The 17103-nt window shown below is 39.1% G+C and overlaps 1 protein-coding gene and 1 long non-coding RNA gene across 3 annotated transcripts in view; one reads left to right on the top strand and one right to left on the bottom strand.

The window, feature by feature from the left end:
• LOC130248905 (uncharacterized) overlaps positions 1-5463 on the top strand; it is a 22230-nt gene extending 16767 nt beyond the window's left edge. For both annotated transcript variants that reach the window (XR_008839702.1, XR_008839703.1), the window contains one exon: positions 5383-5463. This is a non-coding gene — a long non-coding RNA (uncharacterized LOC130248905). The remainder of the gene's footprint in view (positions 1-5382) is intronic.
• Positions 224-17103, bottom strand: part of ZNF704 (zinc finger protein 704) — a 99833-nt gene continuing 82953 nt past the window's right edge. Inside the window, exon 9 of the mRNA XM_056483007.1 lies at positions 224-17103. Within this exon, the coding sequence (XP_056338982.1) occupies positions 16992-17103 (112 nt within the window). The 3' untranslated portion in view covers positions 224-16991.

Here is a 17103-nt window from a genome sequence, read left to right as displayed (position 1 = left end):
GCGTGTGTGGTGAGGGGGTGCTGCTTGAAGGGAGGAAAATGCCAGCACAAGAGGAGTGATTAAACCACTCAGTAAGTTTAATAGCCTTGCTGTTTATATTGGACTTGGCATTGCAGCAGTAGGTTGGAAAGCATTAGCCAAAGAAAAATCTAAATATAACCTAACAAAGCTGTGAGTCAAGAATTTGGACAGAAATGGTATTAGTTTATACTTTCCCCCCCACCCCCGCCCAAGAAACTATTCCTTTTTTCAGGGATGCCTCTCCAGCTTGCACGTTTCAAGCAGTCAGCTTTACTGTGGCAAAGGCACATCCAGGCCAGACAACCCTTTGCTATCAGGATTGCTCCTTGCTGTGCACAGGGAGGCTGCTCCCTGGCTGCCAGGGGAAGTGCTGCTTGCAGAATGCATTAGGAGGAGCAGTGTGAGCTGGAAGTGGGAAACCACAGTCACCAGCTGAAGGCTGAACTTCACATTCACAGGGGCAAAACTTAGAATTCAACATCGTTGTCCTGTGTGTCTTAGATCACAGTGTGTAAGCACCAGCCCTCTGATGAAAGAAAAGGAAATCAGCCCTGTTGGTAACAAAGTCGATGCAAAGACCCATTGACTCCAGCTGGTCCTTGGTTGATGCACAGGCATCAACTGTGGAAGAGCTGAAGTTCACATAAACAACTAACAAAAGTTATACACAAGGCATTTATTACATGAATAATTTGACATACTCCATGGTAGTCAGATACAAGTGCATTTAATTAATGTTTTGTGGACATCATAACAGTCGGAGTATTTCAGCTGAACAGTCAGTATTTGGCTGAATTCAAGCCAGTGCAATTCATGACATAACCAGAAACAGGGAGTTACAGGTCTACAGTGAGGTTAGACTAGATAGCAACAGCATATTTATTGTCACATCAAAGCATTACAAAGTATGAAAGCCCAATATTTCAACTATCTCTAAAATGGTATTTGTACAAAGCTGTTGTAGATACTTAAATGTAAGGATTTGTCGCATCAGTAATGGACCATGACTTTATTTTTGGAAGTTATTTGAATATTCAAAACTATTTGGGGCAACAAGAAGAAATGTAAACATCTGACAGTCCTTTGAAGGTCCCTTCTGAGAAAATACATTGTGTGCCACAGGAAAAGTGCATTCTGACTGGTGTGTCTGCTATGGCCAGTTTGACTCACATTCACTTAGCACCAGGTATTTATCCATTTCTGCAGTAAAAAGTTAGAAAATCTTTGTATTAACTCAGAAAAGAGAAAACAAAGTCAAAAGTTTTTTTTTCTTCTTCTTTCTTTAGAGGAACAACAAGTAAATTAAAAAATCCCACCCAACATTTAAACAGTTACCTCTTATGTACAAAGGAACCAGGAGCAAGCAAAGCGCATAGCCCCTGAACAGTCCTTATTTTTTTCTTCAGGTTCAGGTACCTGAATGTATAAGTTTATTTACAGGTGGACAGGTATCCATAGAAGTAATAATCAGAATTTTTCTATTTGGCTAAAAGTTGTATAAAAAAAGACAAAACACTGTTCAAATACTTTCCAAATATATATATATATATATTAAAAGTATTCAGTATTTCCATCAGTGCCAGAGTTGGAAGCTCTTCCTCGTTGTAAAAAGTTAACTTTGTGATAGTAAGTGACAGCAAAGGACTGACAGAGTCAGTCAGAGCTTTGATTTGAGGGACTGCAGCTGGAGCTACCCCAGGCCCACCGGGCAGTTGCAGGGAAATGAATCCATGTGTGTCTGTTGCAGTGACTGGTAAGGGTGACCTGCTGCTCCAGAGAGCCTCCCACTCATACTGGACAATCTTGTGGAACCCTCAGGGGCAGGTTCCCTTTGAAAACAACCACCCAAAAACCTCTGAAGTAGTGGAAATATTCTTTATGCAAATGAACAACTAGCATGGGCAGGTAGCTCAGTAAATGGAAAAACGTAATCGCCACACTAATTCTTGTAAAGAATATAAAATTAAACACTTGGCCCCTCAGACACAAATACATACCACAAAAATATTTTTTAATTAACATAACCTAGATGAGTGCAAATCTCTGGATACATAAGAATATGACTGCCTTCATAATGGTATCAAATATTTAAACAGTTTGCATATAAACAAAATCTTTCTTTGTTGTTGAGTCCATGCTTGCTTTAGTATAAAGCAAGATATTCTTATTACTTCTACTTTTTTGGTCTTTCTTCCTGTAGGATAAAGCCTAAGAAATACACTTCATTAAGTAGACTGGGCTGATGTGTATTACAGAGACAACCCAAAATTTAAGTAAGAAATGTTGCATGCAGTATCTTTTTCCTTTGATTAATTACACCGATTCTCCATCTTTCCAGCTCCGTTCCAACAGAAGGAAACTAAACCCAAGCTTGGATCCTTTGTCCCTTGCACATCCCAGCCCTGCAGTCCCTCAGTGATTAGGATGAAGGGCACCTGGAGCACTGCACTCCCTGGGGCAGCAGGTCTCAGCAGTGAGACCTGTCCCTGAGGAGCATCCCTGCCTCCCCCGTGCTGCAGGGCACTGCGGGGAAGGGCTGCTCAGGAGGAACTGGGCTGCTGGGATGGCTGGGAGGGGAGGATGGTGTCTGCAGCCCGGGGGCAGTGGCCTCTCCTTGGCACAGCTGGGCTCATTTCGGCTGCAAACTCCTCCTGAGCCCAGTGAGAGCAGCTGCTGGCCCTGCTCCAGGATGACCCCGGGGTCCAGGATGCTGAGCCAGAGTGCACTAGATGCTGGGGCTGGAGCAGCTCTGGCAGAGGGAGCACAAATACACACTTCTGTTTGGCCACGCTGGGCCTGGGAGCCCAAACTGGTCCCCCAGAGCATGCCAGGTCCTTGACTGGGCCATGGGTCCCCAGGCACTCTGCTCCTTGGGCTGTGCAGCTCAGCATTCCTCCACCCTGTATCTAAGGTTTTTGGAAAGCAGAACAAGACAGGAGACAAGTATCTGCCAAAGGACATGGGAGCACCTTCAGCTCCAGAAGTCTGGGGGTTTCTAAGCTAGGGGAAAGGTTGAAGTGATTCAAGATACAGTATGCAGCTGTGTGAAAATGCATAGTTTGTATGTATACATTCATTTACAAAAAGCAAAGGAAGGTCCTTTGCTATGTAGTTTAATCACCATCTGCTTTCAACAAAAATGTGAGCTGACAAAGCTACAGGATGTCAGTCAAACACACAACTTGGGAGTTAACAGTAGCTGAATGGCATTTCCCAAGTAAAGAATTAACTTCTCTTTTTGCTTTTTGGAGATAATGTTAAGTAGTTTTTCATTTGAAGTCTGTTGTTTCTCTAATCATGTATTTTAGGATTACAAGAGATTCCTATTCTACCGTGGTCATCTTGGTAATGATGGACCCTGCTTTGAGGGTTAAGAAGTAAAAGCCCCACAAGACAAACAAGCAAACCAACAGAAACCTGGGTTTAGCTATAGTGTGTGAATTAGATCAAAACATGGTTCTTTTAAACTGCTGAAATTCTAGTTCAGGAGTGAGTAGTGCTTTTTTTGCTGTTTTGGTTTTTTTTTTTTTTGGTCTTCTTTTTTTGCAATAGCTGAGCTAGTACTGAGAAAATCCTATGAGTTCGCTCACTTGCCTTTTACTTAGTTGACACTTTGGAACCTAGCTGCTTCCCATGAGGAATGTCTGTTGTCCTGAGCATTCCTGAACACACAACAGTAATGTAACAGGCAGGATGGGTTTAAATTGAGAAAATCTTGGTCTAAATTATCTACTTTAATGTTTTTTTCTATTTGCACTTTTTCTAAAGAAAAATTGCTTTGTCACTTGTGACACTAAAACACAGTGGTCTGCTTCTAAATGTAGCAAAGATCAGTACTCTCTGCTAATCAATGTATTCTATAAATACTTAATTCAGCAATGGATTGACTTTTCTCATGCTACTTTCTCTATCTTCATGTTTGTTTCATGTACTTGATTTTTGTTTAGCATTTCACTTAGATTCTTCCTTGCAATTTTTATTCAACTGTATCTATGGAAATTGCACAAAAGCATTTTTGAAGCTAAGAAAAATTAAGAATCAGATAACCAGATTCACATGGAGGACAGTAAAATTATCTAAGCATATTTTGCAATCTAAAGTCAAGAAACATTGCCTGTTGCTTAGTGAACTGATCATTCCCTGGAAAATGGAAAAGTAGTAAAGGTTTTTTTTTCCATACAAACAATGAATATTAGAAGTGCAAGAGGATGAGATTTGCTCATTCTAAAATGCATTGACCAGAAACAAATTATTCATTACCTGAACTACTAGAGTAACTAGAGAAAAAAACAAACCTCAAATTTTTATAAAATTACTATGTACAAAGCTGTTTTAGTGCATTGGTAAAACCCAAGAGCTCGTGCTTAGCAAAGCATGAATTTAGTAGTCATTCTTTAAAGTTTCAGGTGCAAGCAGATACTTCTCAGTACTTTAATTATTTTCATCAGTTTTTAGGCATTAATATGCATATTGCTGATTTTGCTAAAGAAAAACAACTGAAGCGTTTGGAGTGTCCTGACTTGTACTGAGAATGATTCCCGAGATACCTAAGTCCATTGGAAGTACTCTTGGTTCAGCAGGCAGAAATTAACTCCTATGCTGACACAAAGATTTTAACACTTCTTTTCATATTAAATAACAGCAAAATTCTCAGAGGAATTTTGGAAGTCTGGGTGGCTTTGATCCAGCACTAAATCATTTTCAGTGGCAATGGCCTGCAGAGGCTTTTTGATGAGTTATGGCCAAAGTCCTCTGAACTCTTGAGTTCTCCCCAGCTGCTGGTACTACAAGGGACTGTGAGAATTTGACAGAGGTCTGTATGGTGGCACTTTGATGTGTGTTTTTAATGTTTTAAGAATGAGAAAAGCACCTGCTTCTTATGAGAAAGTTTTTTGCTACGTCTTAAGTCACTGTCTGGAAGCCCCTTATCTAAATGTGCTGTGCCAGCCCATAGGCTGCCCCCAGAGGGCAGAATCAAACCAGACTGTGAAGGAAAAGCATCTGCAGGTCTTCTCTTCTAAGCCTTCCTTCAAGCATATATGGGAATACAGCAACCACAGAGCTATTATTGGTGCTGACAGAACACGACCTTGGACAGGGCGTCACTGCTCTTGCTCCTCAGCTGAACACTGATCGAGTTTTCAAACACCCTGTGCTTATTATAAAGGTTTTAAGCTTAATTTACCCCATAATTCCAAGAGCTGAGCCATGCTGTGCAGCCCTCATCTCTGTGGTGGGAAGGACAGGTGACATCAGCCCATGCTTCTCTTCAGCACATGTACCACAAGCACACCAGTGCACACCACTGGCAGCGTGCTTGCCTCACTCCACAAACACCTGGATCACACCCATCTTTTGCAGGAAGAACTGCAGCTTGATTAAAAATGGCAAGGTGATACATTTGCAGTCCAAGGTGAAACTATCCCCAGGCTATTGGAGCAGCAAGTAGCTTTTCCTTTTACCTATGGATGTAGAAATGAGCAGAATGTCTGGAAGCCTCTGAAAAGGAACTGGGGTCTCTGGGAGGTTGCCAACGAAGAGCTTGTGCAAGGATGGATTTTACATGACTTCCGAGCTGTGCATGGTCTATGCACAGACACGCTCAGCCCGGGAGAAGGGAGTCCAGGAATGATTCACCCTGGGAAGGAAATGAGCATCACTGTCTCCCTCTCCCTTCTGCACTGCCATGTGCCTTGTTTTCCCCACTTTTCTATGTGCGATTTAGAATAAAGAGTTTGGACAAAGTAAAAATCAAAAATGTCTTTATTTTTCAGCATGCTCCATAAGATTTAAAAGGATTCTGTACTGGGGCAGAGTAGCTGTTCTTTGTTTAACTGGCATCTACAAATTAAGATAAGCTACATGCAATAGTGTGAGTGCTGTAAGTTTAACACCAAAACCAGAGGGAAGATGAGTTCATTAATTCACTTAAGAACAAAAGGATTGTCTCTAGGACACTAGTTCCCAAAATTAGTGGGGATGACATCAGGAGAAACCAAATGGAAATACTATTGCCAGCCTGGCAGTGGGCCTGCAGGTTGGGAGAGCTGCTGTTTAAAGCAGGAAAATCCCTGCTCTCCCATGGCTTCTGCTGGTGCCTTGTACTGGCATGAGTCCATCCCCTGCAGAGCCCGGGGGCTTCGCACTGCACAGCGCTGCGTCAGCACGGGGAGAAACAGCTCCTGGGGGCTTCAGTTAAACTCATTTCCAAATTTCTCTGAGCTCTTGCCATTTTAAACTAGCCTATTAAACAGTTTCACACTTCTTTAAACTAAACTATTTTTTAAGCCCTAATCAATTAAACTAATGCAGGTTTTGCATATAAGGAAATCTACTGTCTAGAACTTTGTCTCCTCCTCATTCACATTCCACTTTTAACCATTATATCCATTAATGTATTGAATTTACCAAATGATAAATAATTTCAGAAGCTATAATATTTCTCAATGTATCATTTAAAAAGTCTCAAACAGATTATTTACTGTATTTTATGGAACTTGCATTTTTATAAAAGTGTCTTCGTTTTGTGGTTAATTTCAAGTTAAAAGTAGATTAATAAAATCTTTACTGTTTTGTGTATCAAAAATATATGGCCCAAAAAGTGAAAAAAATATATAAAGTGCAATGCAGAGCAAATTAAAGCTCAGTAATTTTACACTGAAGTGAAAGAGGAAATGCTCTGGTTCTAAAAATAATAATTCAGAAAATAATGTTTTTAATGAAGAACTCAAACTTACTGCATACATTGTTCTTCCTTTGTTTCCTATCAAATTTTGTTTCAGAGAGTATGAAGTAAGGTATTTCTCTTTTGTAACTGAAGCACAAAAAAAGGTTGTGTGCATACAAATACTGCAGTCTTCTGCAAGTAGAATGTTTTAGAAATCCCCTACTCATAAAAACTAGGCAATTGGGTTTTTACTTTCCTACAGCTGCTTACCCTGTGCTAAATTCACCCCCTTCTATGATGGAAATACTTTTCTTACATTACACAATATAAATAGCAAGTGACAAGAAAACATGCTTTCTTTTTAAGAGTTAAAAAAAAACAGTGCAATTGATGCTGATGGTCCTCTTTCTTCAGTTACCTGATGACCATTTACCTCTTGCCCAGCATTCCCATCACTATTAAATGGAAGCTGTAATAAAAAGAGGCTGAAAAACTGCACTTGCAAAGCAGCTGAGGATCTTTCCTAGTTGTTCCCACATCTGGGTAAGAAGGATAGCCAGCCTGGTTCTCTGTAGCCCAGTGATCTACACAGGTCATGACTTCCCAGACCCTTTATGAACCTTGCAGGGCCTGAGATTACCATTACTAATTCCAGACTGGTTCCAGGGAGGAATAAGGTCCAGTAAGGTTATTTTTCACATCCCTTACTCCTCCAATATCTGCTTAGCAATCATGGCACAGTTAAGATGCAGTCTTAAGACTCACTGCACGTACAATTATTGATCCAATTCCTCTCTTTTCCCCCATATATTTAATTTCATATCAAAATCAATGCTACCAGCCATAGGTGGAGCTCTCCTGAGTTTAATGCTACATGTAGGGGTATGTGCAAGTTCAGGTCCTTAATGAGACTCCAGACAAGACAGAGTGGGATAAAGGCTGTATTACCATGCCTGTTCCATGAAAGAGCAGGGGCACAGACCCAGCAGGCCATAAGCCATCTAGCATTTTACACAGACCCACACTTACAGGTTCAAGCCAGCACAACTCAGGAAACTTCTCTCTAAAAATGTCTCTGCTGAGGGTAGGCAGAGCTTTTTCAACAGCAGCACAAGCTTATGTCACCTTAACCTGCTGTGGAACTGCAGTCTGATGCAGGATGCAGAAGTCTAAATGTAAAATAATATTCCCAAACTCCATGGCTGACCAAGATAACATCTGGCTCCTTGCAAACACAGCAGTGGATGGTGCTGTGTTAGAAATGCCAGAGGCAAGCAATGGGGCAGTGTTCCCTTTATAAAGGTCTACTAACAAAACACTAAGTTAGGAAGTCTAAGAGCTGGGGAAGAGTTGGAAAGTGCCTCCTTTACCTGGGGGTCCAGCTTGGTTTAGGGCTCCAGCAAATCTTTGGGAAAAACTTGGTTAAGGTTCCAGGGCTCTGGGAGAGCCCCCACAGGAGCTGCAGCATGGCTCTGGAAGGAGGGAAACAACCATGCCTGATTCGAAGTCTGTGACCTATTCAATGACCTTCTGTAACATAAAAGCTACCCCACAGTTTTATTTTAATTGCTGAAAAAGAGATTCCTTCTCTTTAAAAGAATGTTCTGTACTATGAACATGTCATGAATGCATGTGGATAACCAACCTCCCTCAAGCTGGCTCTCCTGGATCCCATATTGAGAAATTCCCTTTTCCCTGGGGCTGGTATCAGCAGGATGGATTACAGCCTGAATACCACCAGCCTAACAGCTTAAATCTGTCACTAGGTAACACATCCACAGTACTGCCACTTTGGTATCACTAGAAACTCTTCCAAGAGCCCTGCATATGTGCAGAGGTATTCACTGTATCCATCCCTCTCACAAAGCTCAATATACACAATTCTCAAGCCCTCAGAAAGGGAGATTCACAATTTCATACTCTCAATTCCAGTGGAAAGTATACAGGAAAACCCATGTGCCTTTGTTCTACAACCATTACCTGTGTGAGCAGCCCTTGTCAATGAAATTGTTAATGGGAATAACTGAGCTCTCCTGAGAAACCTGTACTGCTTTGAGGGCTCAGCTCTTTACATGATCTACATTCTGCTCTTAATTGTGCAATAAGAATTTTTATCAGACTTGTAATTTACAAAAAAAACAAAAACCAAAAACAAACAAAAAAAACCAACAAAAAAACCCCACCAAAAATCAACCACACAACTTCTGTAATTGACTGCTTCAGACTAGTGTCCTCCTACTGGGATCCAATTCTGAGGAATTTTTTTCAGGTCCTGCCTGCCTGGCTCAAGCCCCTTTGACTAATGCCTCTGCATTTGTACTTTTTCCCTTTGTTAGAAACAGGGAAAGAACCAAACAGTCTCTGTTCAACAGACTTGATTATTTCTGTTTTTCAGTTAATTCTGGACTTGGAGCACAAGACAAAAACAGTGAGATGGGAAGATGATCTGTATTTCATTATTTATCAGCAAAAAAAAAAATCCCAAACAGTAGTGAGACAGCCAGATACACCATACTTGGCAGCCTGTATTCCATCAACCCTGCAGTGCAGATGGAGAAAAGAAATATATGAGTGGAGCTTTCAGTTTGATTGTTCAAATCTTTTTCATGACTGAACAATGAATCCTCAAAGCGATCTTTTCCTGTAATAATCTGCTTGTATGAACTCTCTACTTAAACTGGAGCAGATCATGTTGCACGATCTCATTCAGACTGTAGAGTATCAAGAAAAACTCAATTTTAAACTTTTTTTTCAAAATAATATAACTCAAGCCAAATACTGGTAATTTAGGAATGTTTTCACCATCAGAATACAAAAATCCCCAAAAACTTTGAGAAAATGAAAGAGACGAATCAAGGGAAATTTCAGACTAAACCATCTCTGTAACCAAGGGAAGTAGATTTTTTTTTCTTTCAACAATCCAGAATTTATATGGCTTTGTAAAGGTGTTTTAGTTTACTTTTGTCATGTAAAATAACATACCACTATTCTATGTGATTTACAATTTTCCCCTCCACCTTTTAGGAATTCCCAATCCTGTTTCATAATGTATAATGAACAGTTATAAAATTATACCAACATTATAATTTCAGAGAGTTATTAAGATCCCAGTGCTATAGAAGTCAGTTTTCAGAGAATGCATGTTTGCAGAGATGTACAAATACACATCACTTGTTTCCCTAATTTAGCCCTTTGTAAGTATTGCACCTGATTAATAAGGCTACTGTCTATTTTCTCTAACACTAAAAATTACACATAGGTAACATAATTTGTGGCTTAAAAACATATATTCCCAAAGTTTTTACTAGGTAAACTCATTTATTTCTTTGCATACTCAGAGGTCCTATGCCTCCAGTTACCTGGAGGAGTGTTGAGTGTGTAAGGAGTACAGATGGAACAAGAGAAATTTATTTAATGTGACCTGCTTATCATGTATTTTTTTTTCAGTGTGCTCAAGTAAGTTTCTTTGAGCTTCATGTCAAATACACATCTTTTACAAACTTAACAATGCTTTCACCTGCTGAAATGTACAGGTGAACTTGTCTCTTTCTCACCTTCCCTTCTGCAATGCAAAAAATCATAATAAAAAATTCTGTAAATCTGGTCCTCTAAACACAAGATAAATTGCATAAATCCAGGAAAAGGTAGATTGTCCCACAAAGTGCATATTTCAGACAAAGCTACAGGAGTATCTGCTCTTGCCAAGGCCTGATTTCAGAGGAGCTCAAAAATGTGTGCCAAACTTTAGGAGCACAAGGATTCTCATCAACAAACTCCACGAGTGGAGGTAAACACATACTCAAGTGCTCTGATGAACCTAAGCCTACATTTCATCATTGTAATACCAGCAGTTCTATGTCTGTGCAGTTGTACTTCATAATTTACAGACTATGTGCTCCCATTCCCTGAAAGATTTGTTGGCATCACTCTAGGAATTAATTACTACAGTTAAACACTGACACTAAAAATTCTGATACCATGCAAATACTATTTACATTTGTAGTTCCTAATACTGAAGATGCTGATTTTTATTCCCTTCAGTATATACATTTGGGAAGTTGCAAAACAGAGTGCCTGGACACCAGAAAAATAATTGATAGGAAAAGATTATTATGGATCAAATAGGATTTTTTTGTGTAAAAATAAAGCAAAATTGAGAATTTGCAAAACGTATGAAATTTCAAAATCCTAGACAGCTCAATTCAAAACCTTGGGTTTACTTAAGCTGATACCTTTGCAGATATGACAAAAAATATGTGGTGACATGTTTTCTTCTAATTTCATGTAGAACTAGCCCTTTGCAAAGTGCAGTACAACTCTCCAGGATGTCATGCTGACATACTGCTTTTTTGCTTGAAGTAATTTGGTAAGAATTAAATCAATTACAGACAAAGCATGTTTTGACCAAGCAACTTTGTAGACAAGAAGCCCTTATATTTACACTAGATCCTGAAAAGATTTACACAAATGTATAGATTTACATTATAATTAGATGATGATTTAAGTTAATTTTCTGTAATTTTATACAACATTTTTTTTTCTATTTGGAACTTCCTAAGCTACAGCATTAAGTAAGATCATGTTCACCAATCAGTGCTTCATTCTAATTTTAATAATTCAAGTAGTGACATATTGCTCTTTTCATTTTGCCTAAAATAAAAAAAAATAAATTTCTTAGACATCTTCCATTCAAACAAATTCACATCCTGCCTTTACAGCCCTCTCACGTTCCCTGAGGAAATCTGTTTCAACTATTTTCTTTTTTCCTGTTTTCCAGAGGCAGCTTTTTACAAACATTTTAGTAACTTTTGTTTATCTGGCCATTGCCATTACACATCATATATTAATTTATGCTGGGTATCACATACTATGTTAAGGACTCCAGAATCAAACTGGAATCGTTAAGAGGATTGGCAAACAGTAAATACTAACATTCAAACATTTTAGAATATCCAAGCCCATCTTTAGATTTTAATTACATAAAGAATTCAGATTTAATTCTGAAAGAGCATTTATATTGCTAAATTTATTTCCCTCAAGGGTATATGAGAGATCTCACATTCAGATTCAAGTACAGAAGGAGAAACATTCTAGGTGTTAAGATGCATCAAAAACCAGCAGAACACCAGCTTGTTACTAAATTTATCTATTCTATTTCACCAGCTGAGCAAATTCTTGCTGTGAGTGTGAGCAAACACCAGAGCAACCTGTACTTTCTTCTGGCTGGTGCCTGATTTCTGTTCCCAGGGTCTTTCTGCAGTGCTGTTACAGATGGTCTGAATAGTGTGAAGCACAAAGAACATAATGAGTGCTTTCTGTATTGAGGAATAACTCTAACAGCTGCAAGTGGAGACACACACCTCCTTAAATCCCATATTTGGATAGAGCTGAGAGCACGGTCAGTGCGAAAGCATTGTAGTCCAAGATGGAAAGAGCAGTTCAAGTGGGCACTCTCAAGTGTAGGTGTACATTGGCTGTTTTGCAATCTTGAAGATTTTCCAGCTCCATATGGATGTAAAGAAAGGCTGCTCCTATGTAGCAGACAGAGAGTGTATCTAAATGCTCAGCTTAAATTCTGCCCATAACTTCCTTCTAGGTGTTTTCCTAAGATGCCATAAAACTCTGCTGAACTTATATTAGAATAAAATCTACACTATGATATCTTAAACCTGCCTGGTTATATCTACTAGAAAAACCTGACAAATGCAGATGAAAGCCCAAACTCCATACTGCTCTCAGTTCCCAGCACTACCACCTCACAGGAAGATTGAATAGAATATAAGATCAAGATGAGGCTTTACAAATGTTTCCTTATCAAAGTATTTCTAAGAAAAGGTGCAGCACAACTTTCTCCAGCAGATGCCTCTAACTTTAAACCAACAGAAGGAAGCCTGACTGGCAACCACCAACATCTCTGCAAATGGCTAGCAAGCTTCTAATTCCATGTTCTGCTTCCCAGATCATGTTCCAACGCATTTACAGGCAGCAGAATAAAGAAATCACTTTGTAGTCTGACACAACGATTGTCTTGGATTCTCAACAGGGACATTTTAGCTGATCCTAGGCCACAGCAAGCAATAGGAAACTGTCCCAATGTACTGGATCTGAATGAATGACAAAAGGAAATTAGTGCCAAGAACATCTGGGACATTGCATGGTGCTGGAAACTATCGTGCAGGTTCTACAAGAACTTTTGGCTAAAGCTTTACCTCCTATTGTGCTGCCTATCTAGTCATTATTGTGAAAAACAAAAGGGAGAAGGAGTAAAGATGGTGATGTTGGCAATAGCCAATGACTGCAGGGAACTTGCAGATAGTTACATAGCTAATGTTCATACCAGGCTAAGGATGTGGGAAAAGTAATCCGACAGACAGGCATTCTGCTCAACTTATCCACACAAGAAGGGCTGACCTGCCAACAGGTACATGCTAGGTGATGACTGGTATTGGTTAAAAGTGTAAACTTGCAAATTGGAACAGAAGTTTTACTCACTTCACATCTTGTATATCCTGTTGCATTTGTGCAAGGCACTAGAGAATCAGGCACATTGTTTTGTGTGGAAACTGTTTTATGATTAAGATGATTTGAGTTTTAATGTTCAATAGCTTCACACAGGAGCATCTGGAGAACAGTCAATATTAAAAATTGCCATTAAAAATTCCCACTTCGAAAATTATCTCATTTTCCAGATCTTTCGGGGGATGGGGTGAATGGAGAATTGCAAAATAGCTTTGTTCTAACAAGGAAACTCCTAAAGAAAAGTATTTGGGATCAGTATGGTCGATCTCCACTCTGATACTGATGCTGCCAATTTCTGTTATCAATGTCAATACTATTAACAATAAAACAGATCCTTACATTTTTATATCAAGTTCTGGCTCTTGACATAGATGAACCCATGTCCAAATCCGTGCAGCACACACACAGACATTGCATGATGTGTTCAAAACATTCTCTCTGACTTCTCAGGGGTCAGAGACAATGACCTGCCTCCCACAGAGAAACTGAAAACTGGAACTGGCACATAGTGATGACAGTGAAGGACCACAGCACTCAGGCTAGCTCTTCCTCAGGAGAACCAATAATCTGACTGTGTTGGATTGCTCAGTGCAGAAGTGTGAGATAAATCAGGTGTTAGGACAGCGACGCAGCCCAAAGCAACAGAGAAGCAAGAGACTGAAAAATGGAAGCGCTTACTCCAGGTTATGATCAGTACTGCCAGCAGAAGGAAGGCTGAGCTGACATTTCTGCTCTTGCTGGCTGTGTGAGGATCACGAAAGGGATCTCGGCAGGTGCTGAACTGCTGGTGCAACATGACTTAATTGGAGTTCAAAGCACAAAGTGATGGCAGAACACTCTGCACCAAAGGGTCTTGGATCAGACAAGGTACCTCGACAAGTGCCTACTTATGAATCAAAATGCCACAGCCATAAGATCCAAAACTGATTTAATATAGACCACTGATTAAAGGGTGTGTAAAAATACTGGTAATTTAGCTTCCTCCTGGCAGGATTTATCAATACCTTCTGTTCTCTGCCTCATTAACACCAACTTTCTCTCCAGTTTTGATGGTTTGTGGCTTTAGTCCTTTATGTAATCCATATTCAATTTGCACCAGAGGGCAATCTGGTCTGGCAACAAAACCATTCTTCTGTGCAGAAATTTATAAAGAATAATCTAACTACAATAATTCGTAAAGTGCCCTCAGGAAGGTGCTCACAATGCCATGACATTATAGAAACAATATACAATCTGATACATTATTTTCAAAAAATCCTCCAAAGCAAAAAGGAGGTGAACAACAAATGTATAAGCAAATACTGTTAGTCCAACAATAGTCGAATTATGGAATGCTTTGTAGTCTTGGAGTGCCTTTCAAATGTGAGGCAGGGAACAGACTGGCAGGAATATCTTGGGAAAGTACCTCATTTTTTAAGCTCTATCAAAGTAAGTACACCATCAGCAAGCCCAGTGTTTGAAGATGAAATGTCTATGACTTATTATGAGGTATTTTACTGAGGAAATTGAAAACATACAACATGTAAAGAAAATCCATGTTTTACTAAGAGGAAAGAAGATAATACAGTGTCTATGTATATCCACTGACCCTTAGTGTCTCTTTTTTCTATTTGTAAAGAAAACAATCTCTCTCTTCCCGGTTAATTTCAGATTTTATATACACATATAAAACTATATAATATATATAGTTTTACATGTATATACATATACAAAAATACTCATATACACTCGTACATATATCTCAGGGTCTTATTGGACTTCAGAGCCTATTTCTCTTTTTTTTGTAATTTAAAGAACACAACTGGGCAAAAAATCAAGTAATTTCATGCATGCAAGCATATCTTGCCACTTGTGCATGTAAATTACACAATTTGTAAATAACTGCAGAAATAGTACACTCAAATTAGGCACCTGATTGCCCAATTAACTTGTTCACAGAAAATCAGATGATAACATTCAGTAGCTCCTATTATGGATTCTTCTTTTCACTGCTACCCTATGGAATCCAAAGTATATATTCCAAACAACTGCACTGTTATTTTGTGCTTTTACATAGACACAAGCAGCACTGCACACTTAATAAAGCTATTAAGTGAACTTTGGAACAGATTTAAGAAATTTGTTTAGATACTTAAAAGTCCTCTTACGAGAATGAGCTAGCTTAGACAATTAAAAAAAAAGTAGAAAAAGATTTGGTCTAATTTCAATTGGTTCAAATGTTATGAAAAAAAAAAGAACTCAGGCATGTGTGGCCCTTCATGCCTCTATTAATAGGCAAAGTTTTGCTTCTGTGTCTTTGATTTTTTTAAGGTGTCTTATTTTCTTTAACAGGCAATTATTATTTCGCCATATACATTCACTTCCTAGTAAATCCTTCCTTTATTTTTGCATTGAAATAATCATTAAATAACAGTAATTTGATACAAGTGGACACAGAACACAGGTTGCTGCATTCCAGTGTATACTTCCTAATGGACAGAGAAACTGAAATAACCAAATCAATCCAAGTACTGCAAAGAGAGAAACTCGTTAATTCATGTATCAAAATGAGTTAAGAAATGGTCTTTTACCACAAGTATGTTGCTCCTTGGCTGTTGTACTTCTTTTTCTGAGATAATGCTGTGGAAAGAGGGTATTTTCTTTTCTCTACCAATTTTTTGCATCAACTAAATCTTAGTAGCTTTAAAAGAAAAAGCTGAAAGAACCATTATCTTAACAATGATCTCTGAAATAAGAGAAAAGGAAGCAAAAGCAGAACTGCTGGGCTGGATCGTGTCCCTGAATTAGGTATTACATATAATCCTAGTGGCTGCATTAACCAGTTCTTCACAGGCTTCCTGCAGCAACATCTGTGCCTGTCCAGCTCCCCTCAGAAAGGGGAGAGTAATAAGAAAAGCTACTGGAGCCCCCTTATATTCTGGGGGTTTCAATCAAGCATCACCGTGTTTCTTTCCTCAGACTTCTCATGACAGTATCTGCTGGTGACTTGCCATTGCTGCTTTTCTTCCTCTAGAGGATCAAAATCCAATTTGGTACTTAAATTACTTTGTTCCACTCCACTGATCTGTGCCTCTTTTAAAAGTCTTCCAGGAGTGCTGCTTGTCCTTCTTGCAAAATCAGCTTTACTTTTCTCCTATAAACAAACAAATGAAAATCCCAACTCTTCCCCACATGCCCTTTTCAAAAATATAATCATGATCATTTGTATCAGGAGAATTATTTAGCAGTCTCCAGTCTTAGTACAGCTTTTGTAGAGAAAACTGTAGCTTATATGACTCTGAAGTGTTTATTAGAAAGCTTTCCAAAAGAGATCTTCATTTCAGGAAAAGAAAAATTGTTCAGTTTAGCAAATACAGACGTTCACAGCAGAAAGACTGAAATGGTTAAAAATGATCCTAGGGAGCAAGCAGCTCACAGAGTTAGCAAAATAATGAACTTTTTCCTTTCTTTTACAGAAGAACACTAATAGCTGCTCTGGTTTCCACACTTACTGAGACAGATTTTGTTGTGTGGTCTTGGTTTTGCTTGCTTTTTTTTTTTTTTTTTCTCTATTGCTCCACACAGGTTTTAATTAGTGCTTCTCCTTGGCTACAAGTGCTTCATTTTGAAATACAAAGCTCTTAAAAAACAAAAAACAAACAAACAAAAAAAAACACCCCGAAAAACCAAAACCCCCAACACCACATCACTGGAGGGGAAAATGGGAAGTGATACAGTGCAGCTGCAGCAATCAGCTTCTGCTGTTGTCCTCCCCCTCCCCAAATCCTCTGCATAATTTCAATCGTTAGTCGATGAACCTTTGGCAGGCCTTCTTCCATCGGCAGGCAGTGCACCACATATCTCTGTTCTCCATCCCATAGACCTTCCGACACTTTTTGCCCTCCCCTCTAGGCTTC

This window comes from Oenanthe melanoleuca, chromosome 2 (assembly GCF_029582105.1).
Source record: "Oenanthe melanoleuca isolate GR-GAL-2019-014 chromosome 2, OMel1.0, whole genome shotgun sequence".
NCBI lineage: Eukaryota > Metazoa > Chordata > Aves > Passeriformes > Muscicapidae > Oenanthe > Oenanthe melanoleuca.
The sequence above is the reverse complement of the archived record's forward strand: the minus strand, read 5'-3'. Positions and strand labels throughout refer to the sequence as shown.